This window comes from Thermobia domestica, chromosome 10 (genome assembly GCF_964235325.1).
Source record: "Thermobia domestica chromosome 10, izTheDome1.hap1.1, whole genome shotgun sequence".
Lineage (NCBI taxonomy): Eukaryota > Metazoa > Arthropoda > Insecta > Zygentoma > Lepismatidae > Thermobia > Thermobia domestica.
Genome location: NC_137463.1, coordinates 268,414,877 through 268,438,033, shown reverse-complemented (window position 1 = coordinate 268,438,033; position 23,157 = coordinate 268,414,877). Strand labels below are relative to the sequence as shown.

At 33.4% G+C, this 23,157-nt stretch overlaps 1 protein-coding gene across 1 annotated transcript in view; it reads right to left on the bottom strand.

Annotated features, from left to right (window-relative positions):
- Nucleotides 1-23,157, bottom strand: part of LOC145663209 (glutamyl aminopeptidase-like) — a 99,283-nt gene that overhangs the window by 8,541 nt on the left and 67,585 nt on the right. Inside the window, exons 20-25 of the mRNA XM_081729563.1 lie at nt 19,340-19,641; nt 16,890-16,975; nt 13,478-13,617; nt 8,725-8,934; nt 6,269-6,348; nt 3,180-3,455 (exon numbers count right to left, since the gene is read on the bottom strand). Coding sequence (XP_081585689.1) covers nt 3,180-3,455; nt 6,269-6,348; nt 8,725-8,934; nt 13,478-13,617; nt 16,890-16,975; nt 19,340-19,641 — 1,094 coding nt within the window. The remainder of the gene's footprint in view (nt 1-3,179; nt 3,456-6,268; nt 6,349-8,724; nt 8,935-13,477; nt 13,618-16,889; nt 16,976-19,339; nt 19,642-23,157) is intronic.

The following is a 23,157-nucleotide window of genomic DNA, read 5'->3' as shown; positions in this document are numbered from 1 at the left end:
ATAATTTGAGATACTCACGGTAAGTTCCATAGTATTGGATCTATGGACCATTAAACTTCATTTTTTTCATGTTTTCGGTAGTCTATAACTCCGAAGGGAAGTATTTGTGCACCCAGGTTGGTTTATACTTTCTATCTTATTTTGGTGTCAGGGATCACCTCCCAAGCGTTGACGGTGTTGTTTTGAAACATCCTTAATATACAATATTACCATATTTACAGATACTTTAATTTGTATTAAAATGATTTTCAAAGTTAAAAATATCAACATCTGACAATAAACTATTATACAATGATACCTGCCTGAAATATAAGGAACGCAATATAATTGCTAGTCTGAGTGTTACATATGTTAGTAGCGTATAACTGCGAGTAAGGCGGGAAGGTAGATGAAAATTGTGGACGGAGACCAATAATTCGGAGTTAATTTTCCCATTGATAATTTTATGGAGAAGCAGCAAGTCTGCAATTATGCGTCGAGTAAATGGAGTCTGAATATTAAGTTTGTTTAGAAGCTCTGTTTTATTAAGACTACGCACTGAAAGAACTCTGTTTGACAATAGCAAGAAAAAATAGTTAAGAACAGAATCAAAACAAGATAAGTTTGAAGCACAGGCCATACTCCATGTCGTTGAGCAATATTCAATTTTAGGAGATACAAAAGCTTTGTAGAAAATACTGAGCGATTTAAGATCGTGAATTTCAGTAAATCTGTAAAGAATACCCAGTATTCTCGTAGCACTCTTCACAGTAAGGATGATGTGATCAGCGAATGTAAGTTTCTCATCGAATAATACTCCGAGATCTTTATGTGTCGTAACTCTTTCGATAGGACTGTTATTAATACAATAACTGTGATAAATTTTATTTTTCTTCAAAGAAATACTAAAAGTGCAACATTTTTTGGGGTTTAGTTTTAAATTCCAAGTCGCACACCAGTTAGTAAATTTAGCAGGAATTTGTTGAAGTCGTAGAGCATCATCTATGGTAGATATTTTATGGAAAATTTTACAATCGTCAGCAAAAAGAAGAATGTTCGTAGAAGGTAAAGATAGGAAGGAAGGGAGATCTTCTATGTAAAAAACAGAAGTGGTCCTAGAACACTACCCTGGGGAACTCCAGAAGGAACTGGGACAAATTTGGATGATGCATCTGGCCGAACAAAACGTTGCATACGATCAGTGAAATAATCCTGTACCAGATACAGGAATTTGACATGAAGATTAAATTTGTTGGATAGCTTTTAAAGAAGCAGATGGATGTCAATTTTATCGAACACTTTGGAGAAATCTAAGTATATTACGTTCAGTTGGGAAGTTTCTGAAACACAGTTTATATCATGTATAAGAAATTCTGATAAGTTGGTGAGGCATGATTCCTGTTGCAGTGTCTATGAACTTGTGAAGTCTGTCCTTAATGATTTTCTCGCAAAGAATTTACAACGGAGAAAGAAGAGAAATCGGTCTATAGGAACGTACATCAGATTTAGTGCCAAATTTATGAATTGGGATAATGTTAGCCTGTTTCCAAAGGTGGGGAAAAAAGCCTCCTGTAAAACATCTATTAAATAAAAAGGATAAGCAATTAGCGCTGCTGTATTGCGAAGGAAGATTGTATACATATTGTCATGTCCAAGAGCACGATGGTCAGGTAGAGATAGATGTGACTTGACTTTAAATTTCACTCTAGAAGTTCGTGCATGTAGTATAACATGATGACATTATTTATTTATTTTTTTTTAACTTTAATTTCTATTTAAAGTCGAGACGAAAGTCAAGTTTAAAGAAAAGAAGTTTATCTATAAGTAAATTGAGCTAAAAAAAAAAAGAAAGAAAATCTAGATTTATATATCGTAAACTGGGTTACTTGGAGAGCTTTTTTTTTTCTTTTTTATACTACCCTTTGTTATTTATTGCAACTAATTTTTCTTACTCTTGTGATGTTTCTAGGGCTTAGTCCATGTTACCCTTTCATGCAGTCATAACAAAATTTTACTGAGACTGAAACCTCCCAGGAGCCAAAATGTCCTATTTCCAAATAGCCTTGCTTTTGGGGCTACTTGGCAAATATATGTTTTTTTCATAATAGTAAGAGTTGTGTGAAAGATTGGGCTACTTGGAAAGAACCACTTGCAAGATCACACTTTTCTGAGAAGATTGATATGCAACATGCCTATGTTTCTTTCGTAGTAATGTGTTCCTAGACTGTTTTGAATAACAAAAAAAGATACTTTTAGTTTGCACAACCTTTCAGTTAAACACAATAAATTGTTGAAACAATCTAAACTAACTACAGTGGTAAGCTTGTCTTCCTCAAGGCCTACAGAACCAGTAAAACTTTTTGGGGCAATATGCTTTTATAAACGGTAGTTTTTCAAACAATGCAAGGGAAATTTTGGCAAATGCCAATACATGCATAAGCTCTTGAGACTTCATTAAGGCACTAAAACATGCCCTACATAATTTTATTAAATTTATGTATGCCTTACATTGGTTTACAAAATTAGCTGGTACCATTTTAACAAATGTACATTTACGTTAACTCTTTGCAAAAATATCGTATGGTACTGTTATAATAATAATAACGTAATACAGTACGATACAGACAAAAATTCACATATTGAAATTCTTTGCTACAAAGTCATATGCAAAAACAACTTGTTCTCTGCGGTTGTAGGTAGGTTCAGGCAAAACTTCAATAATGTCATCGTTGTCTATCCCCCGATCAATATCATCATCTTTAGTAGAAAATCGGAAGGAAATAAAAAAAAATGGCCACAGATTGTCCCAGAAAGGAAGTGGAAATGTAAAATTAATTCTTCTCCTTAGGAAACTTCTAAAATCTATGATATTTAACATAACCAAATAAAAATCACTTCCAAAAATCACCACGGAAACACAGGAATAATTTACAGAAAAATCAGAAAAAACAAAAAAAGTATCAATTGCTGTGAGAATTTTTAGACCAATCACAGCCATAAATAAGACACAGCATTTATGACCATCCATATTGTTTCTTTTAGGTGTATACTTTTCATTGGTCTGGAAGAAAACGAGGCATCTGTTATAGTTCTCTCATTATTATACGATATAACACAAAAATGTCAGTTTTCCAAATAACCCCAGATTTTTCAAGTAACCTCAGTTTACGGTATATATTAAGAATGTCTTCTCTACTTACCTAGTTAAAACCTTAGGATCTTTGATTTTAGCTAAACCTTGCAACAGTTTCGTTTTCTCTTGAGCATTGTTCTCTTTTAGATATAAATCCCACATTTTGTCCCAAACACTTTCATTGCCCACTGTCTGCATGCCATAATTGTACACTAAAGAACGGAGATTAGGTTTCGGTTTGCTTCCTCCGTTGATCCATGTTTCAAACTGCTTCGAAGCCTGTTGCAGGCAGTCTTCATTGTCCGATACACATGCGAGGCCTGCAACCGTCACTCTCAGGCGTCTGTAAAACAAGATTTACATTTGTTGTTACGCAGATGATATGTTATTAATTTACAATTAACCTTTTTAGATGCGAGTCTTTGTTGGCGATTTTTGAGTGATTTTTCGATTAATATTGTAGCTTTATTCTGAATTATTTAATTGCATCGGTTCATCTGAACCGATTGTTAAAATTTCTCAGGCTTTTTTAAGCGATTCTTAAAACTATCTCTCCCTCCACCTGTAGATCCACTACTTTTGAAAAAAAAATCTCTATATTTTTGAGAATCTAGTACATACTTTTTCCTTTCCACCTTTGAAAGATACAAATAAAGGATGCTGCAGTTGGCAAAAGGAGCTTCAATTTTCTACATCTTACGAATGAACAAACAGTTCTGTCGATGTGCTGACACAGCTTTGTTCCTGTAACGTATCTTGTTTCCTATTAGAAAAAAATGCATTTGCTAAAGAAAACATATGCGAAATGGTACCCTTAATACACTTCTGTTCTGGCAGTCATATAGGAGTAGGTGCTATGTTTCAATAGCCAAGGAAATGTCTATTTTAGTCAGTAGGAAGTTTGGCATCAAATTGAAATTGGCTTCGGACGAGAAATTTGCTGTTACGAAATTGACACTATGTTACAGCTCTGCATATCATTTGTGACCAGTGGTTTTCCCATAACGAGGATCTCTTCTTTAATTATAGGCCTATCCTAACTTCGTGAGTTTTGCCGGTGAAATGTCAATATAAGCACGCTGGATGATTTAATTCTGGTCACGTTACTAATATGTTTGGAATAAATAATAATAATAGACAAATACATAATAATATCAAACTCTTGCCCGAATCACGTTCTAGGAGTGAACCAAAAAAGAACATGATGGGCTCAGGCACTTCGTGATGCATCGTAACATTTATTTTTACTTCTGCCAAATATTCCATACATAGAGTCACAAACAACAACAAACTGGCCCTTTATAGGGTCAGGTTGCGGGTTTGCCCGTGATTTGAAAATGGGTTCGTACTTCTCGTACCAAGAGCTTTCAGACGATGTATAGTTTTTTTCCCAGGTAGTTGGCCTCGGTATGGAATCATCCCCTAGTAAGTAAATTACTAAAAATAAAAATTTCCAACTTTAGAGTGGTTTTATAGGGAACTGAAAAATCTTTCCCATGTTACTTATATGGAACATCTACACTCCAAAATGTTTAGGCACTTTCGGCAGGATTGGAATGATGAAATTTGGCATGATTGTAGCCTTCCGGGACTAATCTACAGGAAAATTTCCAAAAGTGAATATTTTTAGTTTCTAAGGGGTCTAAAGGAGGATGAAGAAATTCCCATGTTTCAATTGGGCGTTTTCTTGGGATACAAAATCTTATCTTTTAGACAGTTGAAATAGAAAAAGAAACTTGAAATTCCGCAGAATTTGGGGATTTAAGAGGTACGAGGCAAACGCGGCAGTCTGGGATCGGAGCCCCAGCTAGCCTTATTATAAAAGCAAGACTAATCAGTCTTTTATCACGCTCATGATAGCTCACAATCAGGTTACTTTTATCTAAAACCATACCAAGTGGGTTTCAAAGAAAATTTTGTTGTACTACTATACATTAAACATAACAAAATCTTATAGGGTCCACGGTGGCTTAGGTGTAGAGCGCTCACTCCTTGTTCATTTGGTCCATGATTCAATCTCAGCTCTTGCCAAGTGAACTTTGTGGTGGACAAATACAGTGTGTATGGGTTGTCCCACTTTCTTTATTCCACTATTATTATCTATGTCATTGTCACCGTCTTTTTAGTTTCGGTGCATAATCATAGGACTTTTAACTTTAAAATCTTATCAATAAATTCAGAATTTCCTCACTTTTGCTCCTCCAAATTATTTCATTATAGATTGTTGTAAAAATTATATTAAAACGCTTGGTTGGCAACACTGACGAACTAAGGTAGTTGGGAGAGGAATACGTTCACAATATATTTCCTCTAGTGACGAATGATGTTTATTCCACGTTTCATGGATATACATCGAGTGGTACAGAAACAATCTGCCACATTGTATTTACAATTAGTTGGCAACACTGATCAAATGGGTACGTCTGGGTGCAAAGTGATATTATCAAACTCTTGCCCGAATCATGTTTTAGCAATGAGTCAAAAGGGAACATGATGGGCTCAGGCACTTACGCGTGATGCATCGTAACATTCAATTTTACTTTTGTCGAATATGCCATACATAGAGTCACAAACACCAACAAATTGGCCCCTTATAGTGTCAGGTTGCGGGTTTGCCCGTGATTTGAAAACGATATCGTGTTTCTCATGGCAAGAGCTTTCAGACGATATATAGATTTTCCCCAGATACTTGGGCCTGTTATGGAATCATCCCTAGTTAGATACCGTTAACGAAAACGTACAAACATACAGAATTTCAAGTTTTTATTCCAATTCCAAATACCTAAAATATGAGATTATAGGTTTAAAGGTTTAAAAAAGCCCATTTAAATAATATGAGGAATTTCTTCATTCCCCCTTTAGTTCCCTTAAAAATTATATATATATATATATATATATATATATATATATATATATATATATATATATATATATTGATATTCACTTTTGGCAATTTTCCTGTGGGTTAGCCCAGGAAAACTACAATCTTGCCAAATTTCATCTTTCCACGTCAATCAAAAATATTCCCTTATTTTATGTCAGTCAGTTCTTGTAGTTTTATATACAGTATAGTTAGAACTATTAGAAGTTATCACGAAGAAGGAATGAACAAAGTCTATATATATCTGAAAATAGGTATTAGTTGCTATAACTTACTTTGTCAGGTGATCATCCTCAGCTCCTTCATTGAATGTGACCAAATTGTAGACAGGGGTTACCAACTGTCCCACGTACTCCTAACAGAGAAGAAGAGAAATGTGTATGTAAAATGTATATCACTAACTTCTTGTATGGAATTGAATAATGTCAAACTTTCATCGGAAAGATATTCTGAATTCCTTTTGATGGTAATTTCGTCAATCAACAAGAGGAAATAAAATAATATCAACATAAGATGAGATTATTTATTTATTTACCGTTAATAAAATATTGTAATAGACAAGGTAAATACTTAAATAAGCGTATGCATTACCGCTCTTCACAATTATGGTATGACGAGTGCATACCCATTTAATATATCATAAATATTGTAGAATTTAAGATGTTCAATTACTTTCTACTCTTACTTGTAAAGATGTATTCTTAAAATTCTGTATACACACACTTATCTATTGGGTACTTTTTTCAAAACAGAAACATTCAATATAAATCCTAATATCGTTAATACTATTGGGCAGCAAGGTAACATTTTAGACAAAGATCTTAAGATAAGCTGTCACGGGCTATATTTCGTGACCATTCTATATACACCTGGGTTCTTGATTCAATTCTCATTAACTTTATTGGAAACAAAATTTTATAATTTCTTTCTTTGTTCTACATATGCATTGCTTATAGGAACAACAATCTTAATGTTTGATTGCTATTTCCTTTAAATTGTCCAATTTACCTCCAAGGAGTGAGTGATTCAAGGAGAGAGGAAATAGAGAGATAACGGTTGGTTGACTAATGCATTCTAGTTTCATCCAAACCTGGAAATTATATAAACACTTCGTTTTCTTCCTCACGCAAAGGCATCGGATGACTAGTCAAGAAAACACAAACAACAAACAACTCAAGGTTATGTTGCACGACCAGTGCATACGTGACCTAGTTTGCAAGAAACAGGACATTGGCTCGATATGAATCAAGTAATGCCACAATTCAGGAAATGTCAGTATGATAATGTCATAAAGTTTGGGATAGGAGTGATGTGATGCTTCCGATCAAGTGAGATACCATCTCCCGAATATCCGATTTCTCCCTCTCCCTCCTTAGACAATCACTTATTTTGATTGTTGAAGAAAACAGATTCCGGATAAGCAATTGCGTATGTCTCTTGTCCTATCTTTCTTCCCTCCTCACACTGACACGTGAAGAGGAGACTCATCCTTGTTCTCGAAAAATCCAGAATATCACACCACCACATGCGTCACCAATGACGGAGTCGGGCATAATAAAATGACCAAACCCGTGAAACATAGTGTGAGATAGTTGAGTGCGATTGAAAGTATAGTGTTCGTCAAGTGTCAACACCTTGTACGAAGCCTAACATCAGTTTTCAGGTAAATATGTTTCTGTTTTAAGTTTTTTTTTTTTCTTTCGGCAGGCAGCCTCGGAACAAATTCAATATGGCAAAGTTTTAGTGGAGAACTCTCAACTAAAATCATTATCTTTCAAATGTTAGAATAACTTAACTCTTTAATTGATTGGAAATGATTGCAATTAATATCTGTCAGTGTAATTGGTAATTTTGATTTTTATTGTATTCTGTTATAACTTAAACTTGAAGACAGACAAGATGTCATAATTTGTCAAGGCTTTCAAAATATTGTCTCAGTACTCCTCTGATATATTCTGAGTTTTGCAAACTATGTTTTCTTGTTTCTCTTTTCTTGTTATCTTTATTTTATTTTAATAAATTGTATATTGTTAAATGAAGAAGGAGAGTTCTTCCTTTATACTAGATCTAAACCCATCCTTTCTAGGATAGCAGTGTAGGGTACAACTAGATGGGTGTATCTTGATCCCTATATCCCTAGACACAATTTGACCTGTAGTATCTCATGTTTTTCTGCCTTCTGGTCGGGAAAACAGAGCCGTGAAAAAGCGAAAAAGCTAAATGGCTTAAAGATGGATGTTCAGAGGAAAGGAATACAATTTATCTTGTCATAGGAAAAGATACAATGCAACATGATTTCTATGTCAATGAATGTTTAGCTTCCTTGAGCTATTAACTAGTTACTTCATGTCCTAATGATCACAAGTTTATTGGTTTCCTTTAGGATAAGGTGTGTGATCATTAGAACATGAAATAACTAGTTTATAGCTCTAGAAAACTTATACATAATACTCTGGAAACCTTCTCCTCTTTCACGCATTGAGATCAGTTTTTTCCAGGCATGTTTTTTGGGGGCACTGCTCCGGAGCTCTGAGAGTGTCCCCCGGAGAAGACCAAAATAATACGTCTATAATGCAATAATAAATAGAATTGTATCGCAGTGCCTCCCCGGAATGCTAAGGGTGCCCCCCCAGAATTTTTTTTTTTTTTTTCTGAAAGAACTACTGATTGAGATTAAACGCAGATATGATTTAGAGAAAATCTAAGAAGAGTTGCATCCATTTTCACTTACCTTCAAAAGAGTGTGACTCTCTTCAGAAATACTTTGTAATCGTGTAAGCAACGCATTGAACTTGTTGGCAGCTGTTGCCCACGGAACGTATTCTTGTTCAATTTGAAGATAGTGTGTGACGTTCAGAGCGATGTCGAAGTCCAGTTGTCGAGCCTCAGCGAGACTCCAGGAGTCGTCAATCAAGCTAGCACGATCAGCTGGACCAAAGATCTGATTCAAAATAGAATGCACTTAATAGTGTAGACACATATATTTACCAATAGATGATAGGGTACATCTTAAATTACTAAAATAATAAAGCTTACCTTAGCACGCGTGGTCCTATTTCATTTTAGTTTTATGTTAATATTTCGACTCACTTGGGAGTCATATTTGCCACCATTTGAAATGCCTTAAGGATGGAACTCCTATAATACCATCATTGACTGCTTATGTAAGTTCTATAAGGAAAATGAACCCCGAATTTTCGGATATACGAGATTTATATATATCCCACTTTTAGACTTTACTTGCAATTATTATCCGTCCACTAAGATACAAATCAAGAATTGCTATCTATTATAATGGCTTTTGCGACAAATTTTATTTCTTAATACGGAATAGTTTTGGAATTGGGGAGCCAAAATCAGGTAAGATCACCATGTTTACAGGAGAAATGAGTTGATGTTATGCAAGGGTAATTACTAAGTACTAACATATTAACCTAACGTAACCTAATCTAAACTAACCTAGCCTAAACAATCAAAAACACAGAAAATACAGGAAGAAAATACAAATTTTAAGAAAAGAATTCTGGACCCCCAAATCCAAAGAATTCTAATCTAACCTAACCTTTAGTAGCTCCAACTAACCTAAACTGATCTAATCTAATCTAAACTATCAAAAAATACAGAAAATATAGCAGGAAAGGACAAAATTTAAGCAAAATATTCTGACCCCCAAATCCAAAAATATGCCATTTTTATTTGTCAATTTTCATACAAGTTCTCATGCATAGTACTGGTATATTCACTGTTAATAAAAGAAATTTAATATATTTACAAGTATGTACAAATTCTTTTGTTTTGTTTTGTTTTAAATATTCCTCTCATACTAGTTCAAGAATCTGAAAATAAAAATCAAAGTCAACATTCAACATCGTGTGGATCACTGTAGCCAGATCAAAATATTTTCAACTTAAATTGTGATAAGCCTTGAATTTGGTAATTTTAAAAGTTCCTGAAAATGAACCTGTGAAACTCTATATCATGAAAATAGAACTCTTAAATTTAATTTATATTTTTCTTTTGATTTGATATTATACAATTCCAACTATGATCAAGATTTTTGCTATCTAAGTTGAGTTTTGGGTTTTTTGACCTAATAAAAAATTATTCCAAAACATTTCTTTCAGTGAAGCAAGAATGTTGTACCTCCACTTTTTCAATTTTCAATTCTGACTCCTGTGGATGTCTTGATAAGCCTGAAGTGGAGGTGTCTTCTCTTCTTGCATCTCTTATGTTCTTTAACTTTTGTAGAGATATTTCTTTAAATCATTCCTATGTAGCATTCATTACCAATGCATGTCGCAGCGTAAAATTCCTGGAAGAGCCAATTTCCCTCTACAGTATTTTTTGCAAGAGAGATGGATAATGGATTTTCAAAGCTACGGTAGTTGAGGATCCTGGTACGATGGTGGACAGTTATGTAGCAGAGTTTTATACTCACCTTTAAAATATATTTTATACTTTTTGAACAAATTTATTTTAGACTTTATGGGCCTTATGCAGAGTCGTTTTGAAGGGTGATTAGTGCCATACTAAAGAGTTCGACTAGCATAATTTTCCTGCAGTAGTCAGGTCTTTAGTATGACGCTAATGTTACGTCAAAACGACTCTGCATAAGGCGGTACATGTTTTGCTACGATTTTTTATAATATGGAGTTTAAGTAAAATATAGCAAACGCAAGTACAAGGATATCTTATAACAATTTAAGTATTTGCACATATCGCTCGAAAACAGCAATCTCGGATCTATGCCTATGCCACTTCAGTTACAGTATGTGCTGTAACTACTACAAAAAAAATTAACAACTTAATATAATTAAACTTTAATACAGGCTGCTTGGACTTAAGTCTGCAATCATGTCGTTACACCTCATGGTGTAACAAATGGAAATGGAAATGGAAAACGTTACAGAATTGTTTGTTTATTTCGCTGAGAATTGAAATTCTCTCTCTCATCACAATTAATCGTTGATTGTAATGAATTTCATATTAGAAATAGAACTTTGTACGCGTTATTTTAGTTGTTAACGAGAATATTAAATTTTCTGTTGTGAGAAGATATAGTAAAATGTATATGGATTATTAGATTGTCTTTCCAAAATCCAGGATGATTGCATTACGAAACCCTTCGCAGTTGTATATGTAACATCTTGTCCCAATATAGAAGTAGTTCCATCTTTTGCCAGTAATTATGCCATCTGAATTATCATTAAATATTATTATAATTGATATATTGTTCGAAGCACAGCAATAGTGTTCCTATAGACAATAGTTCCACGAGTAGTACACAGGGACAATGATGCTGATGAATATACAGACTTTGTCTGTAATTGAGAGAGAGAGAGAGGGTGCAATTTATAAATAATACTATGATTACTAGATTATTAAGAATTTATATGAGAATGCTGAATTAATGTCTACATGTTTGGCTATGTACGGAAACTGTGTTGTCTTTGTGTTGTGTGAATCTTCACTAATCAGATGGTATATTAAGCATATTGTTTACGTAGTTTTGCATCAACAGTTTGTAATTCCTTTAGAAGTCATGTTCGTCTTGTTGAGGTTCCTGTTGTGCCTTTCTTAGGGGTTCTCGCTCGTTGCCCACTATCCTACAATCCTGCCTTATACATTCTCGCACGTCTTTCAAGCATGTTTCTGCTAAAAAGCTTACGTAACATCTCAAAGAAATCGTAGCGAAGGCATACCGTACAAGAAAAGCTTTAGACGACGAAAGGCAACGCATGGCAAACAAACACCTTTCTCATAGAAATCAATAAATTAAGAATTAGATGTGATATTGGTGTTTAGAAATCTTGAGCCGTGAAGGTCTTCAGTTTAGTGTCATGTAATTGTATTATTTCGATAGTTGCTTTCTAAAACTTTATCACCTAGACGACAATAATCTCATTTATACAGGGGAAGCCAAAATGATGGGCCTGATTTCAGAAATTTATTCTGTGAAATACAATAAACACATGTTATTGTGAGACATGCGCTTTGAAAGGTTAATATTCAAAGTTTAGTTTCCACGCAGTCTTTCCATTTTCTAACGCTAGGAGTCAGCAGCGAGCAGTTAAGGAAACGGGCGTTCCTGTTTGCTCTCTGTTTGCTTGATTACCTTGTAAACAAGTCTGTGATTAGTGTGCAATGGCATTTCCGTATGAAATATCAGAGAGATCCACCTACGGGGAAGGTCATTTATAAGTGGTCCAACAACATTGGACGAGTTGCGTGCCCGCATCACAGCAGCCATTACTGATATTGAGTTCAACATGCTACAAAAGATATGACAGGAGATAGACAATCAGTTTCATGTGAGTGCGCTGATATAGAACATTTGTGGGAGATAGACAATCAGTTTCATGTGTGTGCGCTGATATAGAACATTTGTGGGAGATAGACAATCAGTATCATGTGTGTGCGCTGATATAGAACATTTGTGGGAGATAGACAATCAGTTTCATGTGTGTGCGCTGATATAGAACATTTGTGGGAGATAGACAATCAGTTTCATGTGTGTGCGCTGATATAGAACATTTGTGGGAGATAGACAATCAGTTTCATGTGTGTGTGCTGATATAGAACATTTGTGGGAGATAGACAATCAGTTTCATGTGTGTGTGCTGCTATAGAAAATTTGTGGGAAGTAGACAATCAGTTTCATATGTGTGCGCTGATATAGAACATTTGTGGGAGATAGACAATCAGTTTCATGTGTGTGCGCTGATATAGAACATTTGTGGGAGATAGACAATCAGTTTCATGTATGTGCGCTGATATAGAACATTTGTGGGAGATAGACAATCAGTTTCATGTATGTGCGCTGATATAGAACATTTGTGAGAGATAGACAATCAGTTTCATGTGTATGCGCTGATATAGAACATTTGTGGGAGATAGACAATCAGTTTCATGTTTGTGCGCTGATATAGAATATTTGTGGGAGATAGACAATCAGTTTCATGAGTGTGCGCTGATATAGAACATTTGTGGGAGATAGACAATCAGTTTCATGAGTGTGCGCTGATATAGAACATTTGTGGGAGATAGACAATCAGTTTCATGTGTGTGCGCTGATATAGAACATTTGTGGGAGATAGACAATCAGTTTCATGTGTGTGTGCTGCTATAGAAAATTTGTGGGAAGTAGACAATCAGTTTCATATGTGTGCGCTGATATAGAACATTTGTGGGAGATAGACAATCAGTTTCATGTGTGTGCGCTGATATAGAACATTTGTGGGAGATAGACAATCAGTTTCATGTGTGTGCGCTGATATAGAACATTTGTGCTTGAAGAAAACTTTGACAGGTTACCTCTCTTAGCACATGTTTCACAATAACATAGATTTCTCAGAATAACTTTCTGATATTGGGTCCGCCATTTTGACTTGCTCTGTATATATGTTATTTGCTGAATTTGATTCTTGAAGAACTCAAAGAGTCATATCTTGTAATGCGTTGAGATGGAATATTAATGTACTTACATTATGTCTAGGCCTAGGGGCATGAATGCCTTTCAGTTCATTGGTTAGCAGCTCCCAGAGATCGGGGGAGTAGTTAACTCTATAGAAGCCAACTTGATGACTGTTGCCTTTGATCCAAGGTTCGTTGGATTCAATATCAGCTATAAAGAACGAACAAAATAAAGCTGTTAAAGGGGTAAATCACTTGATAGTTAAATATAATAAAAGTAAGCTTGTATCTAAAGTAAACTTTTATCCAATTTAATTAAAATTATTTGTATATAAAAAAAAATAAGTGTTTGTAAGCCTCCATAATTAAATTTTACTGCATATTTCTAGAAAAAAATGAAAGCAAGGTAAAATTAGGTTAATAACAGAGATATATTATAGAATTATTTTCCAAACAAAAGGACTGAACTTGTGATTCCAGTATGTATAATATAGTAGAAATGAATTATCTGTAGTAGATATGGGAAGCTTTGTTCATTTGTGAAATTTATCTCCATCTTTCAGTGGAGCCTTTAGAAGGTAGGCTGGGTAGGAACGAGCCTACTCAAAAATTTTTAAAAATACATAAACGTTGAAAGATACAATAAAGAGTAAATATATTTTCCACTATTTATATTAATGGTAAATAATTACTTAACAAATAGCATCAACCACTACTGTAAAAGTAATTTCCTACTGTCATTAATCAATCAAATGTGTATATATATCCATAAGTGAGGAAGCGGGTCTACCAAAAATTAAAATCCTAAAGCCGTCCCTGCATCGTTTTAAATCAGTTACAAGAGTTGTTCAAAACTATTTAATTTCGTTGATTTAGTTTCTGACAAGATAAAGTTTGAAGTTTTCCAGTTAAGAACGTGTTCGTTGGCCGAAGAAAGCAAGAGGTTGCAACGGCATGGTGCTGGAAACATCAATAACAAAACATGTAAATTTTAGATAAAAAAAAAGGGGGGAACCAAATCAGGGTTCACACTTCTTCAGCTATTAGCGATATGTTTTATCTTTTACTGTTTGCTACGAAAGCAAGAGGGAAGAGCTTTTCAATTGGAAAGTACTCAAGACAACAGGAAGATTTCATCTTCACTAGCAGACGATGCTTTTGTCCTATTTGAGCACGCCTGAATGTCCTTCTAGAGAAGTTACACATAAAGGAAACAGAGACTACCTCATTTAGTTCAACAAACAAAATTATTGATTTGCGAATAATACCTTCTCTAATTTGAAGATAATTATCATGTCTCTTCTTTTCATATAAATCATTATTCTTTTTTGGACTTAATTTTATTAAATGTTGTTTTGGTTTACATTATTTAATTTTCATCTTAATTAAAATGTTTGTTCCTCATTCTTTTCTGCTTTACTTTCTGTCCATATCTCCACGTTAGTGCCTTCAATAAGAGTAGATCCAATGACGAATAATTTACATTAGTGTGAAATATTGAAGTTTAACTAGTTATAATCCCAACACAATTATCCTAGAAGTAAATCAATTAGGTCTTTTGCTTTTAGTACATGTGAAAAGTTGGTCAAAGTCGCACAATAGTGTTCGACATTAAAGTTTTGTCCTGATTCCTTGAAGCCAAGCATAATTAGTTCATGGCAATGAAAGAAAATGGTAACCATGATTTTTCCTGTAGACTCTTGTGAATTAAATTTCTTGGAGGGGAGTTCAGCGGTGACCTTGTGTTAGTGTCAACATCTCTTGTAGTGTTGTGGAGAAGAGGAAGTGATTAAAGTGAAAAGCGTTCATCTTACATTTAACATCCACATCCACATTTACTCATAAACACATATACTTTCATCCACAACTATTCTTTTCATCTATATTTAATTTATTTTCACTTTTTTCAACTTTTGCACCCTGATCAACTGGGTAGCTGGCCCTCTTCGTCCCGCTGAACCTCCTTCCCGATTTTGACTTTGATACTTCCCTACTATGGCAATTTTATACTTCTCCCGATGTTGACATACTACACACTTCTTTCACGATTATACTGAATTTATTTTTTTAAAACTTATTTCAAGTTTTAAGAATATAAATCAAGCAATTCGACTCTCAAGTCGGCCAATAATTGCAAATGGCGGCGTCCGCCATTTGTAAATTTTTATACAAATCTATATAAATAATTCATTTCTACACAAATAATTCAGTATTTCTACATTTGTAGCACATACAACCTTAGTTGTTGGTGCATCAAATAATTAAACACCATTAATGGTGATGAAGACAAGACAAGACAAGAATTTCTTGGAGTGTGAGGATGAAGGACGTTTCCATTGCATATTGGAAGATTTTGGATTTGGTTCGAAATAGTAGCACTAGGATTCATTCGCAGGAACAATATGCAACAAGTAGTCATTTTTCTATAACTGGTACAGCGACAATTTTACTCTAAATACATAATAGTAACTTCTTATATTTTCATTATATAATACGATAGTAAGATGCTTTGACTTTAGATTTTTAAAGTAAGGAATGAAGATTTTAATGTTGAAGAAAAATACTATTTCAATGAATTTATTTTTTAAAGTGGATTTACATAATTCACAGAAAAACTTAATTTTATCAAATCGCTTGTATTCGCAAGTTACTGTATTTATAAAACATAATGGTTCTAAGTAAAAATAAAATGTATCATATCTATAATGTTTAGTAAGAACTTCAGTCATTGTTTTTAATCTATTTTTTCTCTTACATTACATAAATATTAAAAATTGGAATAAATAACAAAGGAGTCTTAATGAAGCAATTTTTCATAAAACATCTTTCTACCATTAACACACACACATACACACAGATATATATATATATATATATTGTCCTAAGTTCATTATTTCAGAATTTCTGGAACTAATTAAAACGTAGTTTACTCACTAAATGTTCAATAATAACACTCAAGATAAAATATATTTAAGTTTATGTATTTTTCGATTTTCTGCATTTATCTTTCTATTTTTACAAAATTCCTTCTTTACGTATTATATCAGAACTATCTAGAAAAATATGTTTATACCTATCTGGTCACAAAACTTAACACGTTAAATGTTCAGGTCTGGCCATAAGAAAAATTATCATACGATATCACAGGATACGGACTGTTGTCCATATCATCATACAGTATATATATTTATAAATGTTATCGTTATAACCGAAAGAAATATTCCTCACATCCTCTAACAAATATAAGATATAATTAAAATCCACGTTCTATTTGTCTTTCAGCACTACAAATCCAGTTGTCAATTTATCCATAAAATATTCTGAAAAAATTATTACTACTTATCGTGCAAGTTGAAGCGTTATCGTGGTGTTGATTGAGATATCTCTACAGACCATTTATTCATGAGGAATAATAAAAAGACGAAATAAAGCAAGAAAATGTTTTATTCTACTTTACTTGCAGCAGTAGGTATTTTGACATACCTGTTTTCCCGGCATTCAACCACATGAATTGTGGTACTGCTGTTTGACTTCTTGTATAATAATTAAAAGGAATTTCCCACTGATACCTGTCAATGAAAATAATAATAGTAAAAATATTATTCTTCAATAACGGAACAAGCTATACTTACGATAAATGTTTCGTAATGATAATGAAACTTGGGTAACAATATTTACTGTTAATGAATACATATTTTTAACCTTTCTACGACCGTCAGAGAGTTGAACGAAATCCTAGACTCTCACATTGGAAGCGCTGGTGACCCCTCTAATTATCACAAAGTCATTATTTATGCATCGTTGCAAAGCTTATAAAACACAGATTACAAGAGGTAATAGACCCTATTTGTGTAATTTCCACCCTATTTGTAGAAGAAGAAGAAGAAACAAAAAATGTAATTTGCATCAAAAACTGAGACAAAAAATTAGCTAAATTTGCCCCCCCCCCCATATAAACAACGAGTACACATGCAGGGTATTACCATGTAGTGGATTATTTTATTGCTTCATATACCAATTTTTATGAGCGTACCCTCAAGAGGCGGGAATATCCCCCAGAAAATCCTGAATCAAAAAATACCAAAAACACAAACTTTACCCTCCCCCCATCCGCCGTGGTATACCTCCACATACATAAAATACATATCAGCGGAAAGCTTCATTTTTCAGGAACACACTGATACCAAGATTATCTTCCTAACTTAATCAGAGGTTCAGCTATTCATGTTTAAAGCCTTCACGCAACGATTGCGTCAATGAGCGTTTAAAGTGAACAATGTTGATTAAATTCGCCAACTTTAATTTATTTTCTGTTTGCTTTGAAACGAATTCGAATTTTAATTGTTTGATTTTACTGATTTCTTTTTCAGGTTTAGTTAAATGTCCGTTGATTTTTCACAATAAACTTGCATTACATAGAAATTTAATACTTGTATTATGCACATTAGATTTCATTATTAGTAGAGGCACGAGTTTTTCGCAATGTGCGATAAAACGAAATGCGTCAGAATTAAGTAATTTTCAGTTTCTTGACATTTTATGATATTCTATATGTATTTTCATTGGTTTCCGTTGCGCGATAAAAAGCGAAATTGGCAGTTTTGCGCGAAATTTCTAACAATACGCGATATAACGCGAAATTTTAAAAATACATTTTCATTACTTTAAAAACGCTAGTTTTCTGCTGATGGAACGGTAGAACGTGGCATGAACTGTGCATTTTAAGTGATTAGGACACGACTATAGGGAACATGTTGCCCGTTAGCTATTACCATCGCAGCTGGATGGGGAGTTCCGAAGTGATGATTGTTTGAAGTTTGTTGTAAATGCACTTACATATGTATGGCTTCCAACAAGCAATGCCAATTGTGAGAGACTTTTTTCCAAGTATGAAAAGTGAGAAACATACAACAATGAAGGAGGAAAATGTGGAAACATGTAACATGCTTATATTTAATGCTTAAATGCAACTTGTGCCTATGTGTTTTCAAAAGTCAGCAAAACTTTCCTACTCATAGTAAGTTGAGTTACTGATTTTCCTTCAGTTTGATTTAAAAACTATAATTTTCCACAAGTGAAATTTACAATACTAAGTGAAATATTCAGCGTGTTTTGTTTTTAGGTAATTAATGTTTTATTTCCATAGTGATCAATGAATAAAAGGAACAATTGTAAAAATGTTAGGAAATATCTTTTCCACAACGGTTACAAAATGAGAAACTTTATTTGGAAAATGCGACAAAATGCGAAATATGAAAAGCGAAACGCGAAATTTTTAAATTCTTAGTGCGAAAAACTTGTGCCCCTAATTATTAGATATAACAGTATTATATATATTCCACAAAGTAAAGGACATTCACAGGAATTGTTGAATTTAATTTAAATACTTTTACTCAGCACAAAGATTTCAATCTATTTAAGAAAAAAAACTGCTTGATTTACTCGAAAATAATTTGTGTTGCCAATACTGCTCAACCTATTTCTTGAATTTGAATTTGTCATCGATTGTGGAAAAAGCTCCAAGACATGCGTCCAAGAACTCTAAACCATGCGTCAAATTCCGTAGGGCTAGCGGGGATCGAATTTGCTAAACCCTAGTTCCGTTTATATTATTAATAAACTTTCCTGTCTGACAGTACATGAACGATTATGGTCAGCCAGATGGCTTTTAGTTTGGTGATGATGTGATTGGGCAGTGGTTCCATTACGTTATTTCTAGCTTTACCTTTTCATTTAAGTATCCTCATCCGCAATTGCCTCACTTTATTGGGTTAATACCAAAAGAATCAGCGTCTCCACCGAAAATCGAACTCAGAACTAGTCGGTTAACCATTCGATAGCACGTGAGAACTTGATTATTAATAAATAATAGATAAATATTGATAAGTAAGACAGAGAATAGCAAAGTAAGTATTGAAAGCAAAAGTCGTTACCTATAGGGTGACTCATTATTGTCATATTCTCCACCTCTGAGATCAGCCACAAATCTCTTCTGTTCGAGATGAAATCCGTTCTCTGTTTTGTGGATGTTAACTACTGGATAGCCCATCTGTTTTGTCCAGGTGTCCATAATATTAGTGATATTGTACTCAGTTCCTACAACGTTCTGAAGGCTGTCCCACAAGTCCTGGGTCTCAGCATTCTTAAAAGAATATTTGGTAAGGAACTGCTTAAGGCCTTGACGGAACTTCTCTTCTCCCATAAAATTCTCAAGCATTCGAATTACAGATGCACCCTATATAATAAGAAATAACAGAAAGGAATAATATTAACTTTTACTTAATTGAGGTAAGGTTTCTCGGTAGCGTGATATTTATAGGTTGAGCATGGATGAAGCATGGATGATTAATGAAAGGCTATGTTTATGAAAGAATATTTAGAACAAAATGTGGAGGGAAATCGGAGGACCCCGAGAAAACTCATGGAGCGAGACGTGAGCGCTCTACCACTGACCACCCTCAGTTCATTAAAGTAAGCAGTTTCTGTCAGCATAGCAAGAAAGGGAGTTGCATGTCCGGCCTTTCTCTTGAAGCAAAATATTAGGTAGTTTAACTATTACTCGAAATGGAAAAATATACAGTAAAACTTGTCTTTAGCGGAATCGAACACAACTCACAAAAATTTCCGTTAGTTATAAGTTTCCGGTTACAGAAGGTATACTTATGCAAAAAAAAAAAAAAAAAAAAAAAAAAAGTGCATGCATATAATGGACATACTGAGATAAATAAGTTACTGTACGTATCTTGATCAATTTCCAGTATTTATTTCTACTATGAATTAGTACACGCAAAACTTACAATGAACAGAAAAATACTGTACAACATACGTTAACTTAATTTTTCCAATAGTCAAGGAGCGTTTTCTATATACATCGCATATCAGTGTCATTTAGACGTAAGGCAAATGTTTCAGTTCCTTTAAACTTGTGGCAGATTCTTTATAAGTCTTTAGACTACACCTACCTTCCAACTCAATGCCTTATTCGGGGGAGCGGTGGCTCAGTGGCAGAGCGTTCACCTTCGGTGCTTGCGGTCCCTGGTTCGATCCCAGCTCGCGCCGTGTGAACTTTGTGGTGGACAAACATCGTGCTCGTGGGTTTTATCGGGGTTTTCCCGTTTCCTCCCACTTTCTTCATTCCACCATTTCATTCATCTCTCTACTTCACCGGCTCCTTTAGCCTAACCGGCATAATCGTGGGACGTAAAACTTAAAGATTTCATTTCATTTTCAATGTCTTATTTCGCGTCTTCCTCTTCTTTTATATTTTCGGATAATTCTCAATTAAAGCATGTATAGTATATCCGTCGTGTCTGCTTCAGTTTGCACATTACTGTCTATTCTGCTAAAAATACATCTAACCTATCATAGGATGTCCAAAAACTTTCTAAATTTTGCACTCCGAAACTTGAAATTTTCCGTTAAAAAGCTTATTTTGATTTCGCTGTCCGCGTAATACAGTTTCTGTTTAATGAAGTAAAATTAACACGATTTTTTCCAGTAAATTTACGGGACCGTGAAATATTTCCGTTCAATACAAGTTTTCGTTTAATAAAGAGTGCGTTGAAGGCAGGTTTTACTGTATATGAGAATCAAGTTTTAAATACGTATTGTTCCCCTATATAGTATTACGAAACTGTAAGTTTAATCCAGATTCCAGCTAATACATGTTTCAGAACCGACCCTTCATATATACTACGTTTTTTGTTTGCGCCTTCATCATAATTTGAAATTTCAATATTGGTATGCACAAAAAGCAAAATATATCCTGTAAATGTATATAATTCTTCGAAATGTTCGAATATATTGCTTCTTAAGTCATATGCGATTTAGGAAAAAAAATACTAATTTTATACAGTTACAAGTACACCTAGTAAATGGTATGTGAAACTTCACATCAAAATGTCTGTAAATTTTGAAATTTTGAGATTTATAACCGTTTATGATACTTAGAAATTCATATAGGAATGATACAACATATACTGTAATGATATGCAGAAATATTACACAATTAATTATTCGGAAAAGTGCAGGAATTCCTATCAGAGAACTCCCAAATTATGAGTAATAAGTAACTTTTTTCTTGTCATATATATTTTATTATATTCAGTTCCAGTGTACATTAACTTAGATCCCAGGAACATGTAAAATAGAGCGGAAGTGAGACACAATGTAGAAAATCGAAATAAAGATTCAGGTTAATAGATGACATTCTAAAATAAATGTATTAGTAACTTTAAAAATAGATCTGACACCAGCAAATAAAACTTAAGGTATTACGAAGTAATTTCGATCATAAACTGCATTTCAATATCAATAAATGTATTGCAGTAACTTTTTCAAGATAAAATAGTCCCACTTATTTTGATTATAAGATTAATAACTTAAAAGATGCCAAGAGGTAAATTATTTGAGAATTCTCATCAATAATAGGATGCCTTTTAATGTACATGTAGAAAAAGTATGTAATGATGATTTTAAGGTTTTAGGATTCACAATAAGGAACAGCAGAGATTTTCACAATGTTCATGTTTTAATAACTGTATTTAACACCCTTGTTAGAAGTCGACTTGATTATGCTTCTACAGTTTGGGCTCCTTATTACGAAAACTATATTAACAAGTTTGAAGGTATCCAAAATAAATTTGAGATATCTGTATTATAAGGTTTTTAATGTTAATTCTTAAGAAGCAAAGGTACCGTACTAAATTCTTCTGAGTATTTTTGATTCGCAGCTAAGTTTCCTTTACAAGTTAGTAAATGGAATTGTCGACAGTTCAGAATGTCTAAGACTATTGAATTTTAATACAAAATAAAAAAAAAAAAATAAGAAATCGGTTACCTTTTATTTTCAACAGATCTCAAACTCTGACACATTTAAACTCGTCTATTACAAGAGTTTGTCGATTATACAACAAGCTAATACAGGAGAATGTCGACTTAGATTTTGCTATACCTTATTCACTCTATGAAAAAATTTTTAAAAATAATTATTGATTATAAGAGATTTTTAATTCGAAACCGACATTGATTGTAGTGTTTTGAAATTAAAAGAGTATTTCTATTACGTGTGCTTTTTGACAGAAATCTTATTTAAACATTTATATTTTGGGTATTTATATTCTTGTTATGTTCTGTTTGCTTTACTGTCATTTGTATCATGAAGGGCTGGGTTTATAGTCTTTACAAGGATCTATTTGTATATTTCTATATATTGTTGGAGGAGTTATTACAAATATCTCTTACTTGTGTTTTCTCATGTTTGTATTGTTAATTGTATGTTTATTTTTAATTTTCTCTCTCTCTTGTTGTGTGTCTTAATATTTATAAAGCTTGTAATTATGTAAGCCTACTGTAAACAGAAATATTCTTTTCTTGTAATAGGTATCCAATAAATAAATAAACAAATAAATAAATAAATTACATACATAATAACGTATCATTTTGATCTTCAATAGATTATCCTAGTTTTTAAAAATTACAAAAAGAAAGTCACAAAATGATAGACTAGGCTAAGAGATTACCACTTTCTACGTAGTTTTTCTCTTCTTTAATGTGTTTTCGATTTTTTGATAAAGTATTATGGAGGATTAATAGTTCATATTAATATTAATAGTTGTAATAGTACATTATTGATGCAATAGAAGCTGAGAAAAGTAGGCTTAACCTTTCAAATTCATATGGCTTCCGAAAATACTGAAACTCTTCTTTTAATATGTTTTTATAAAAAGCGAATAACTGTATATAATGTTGG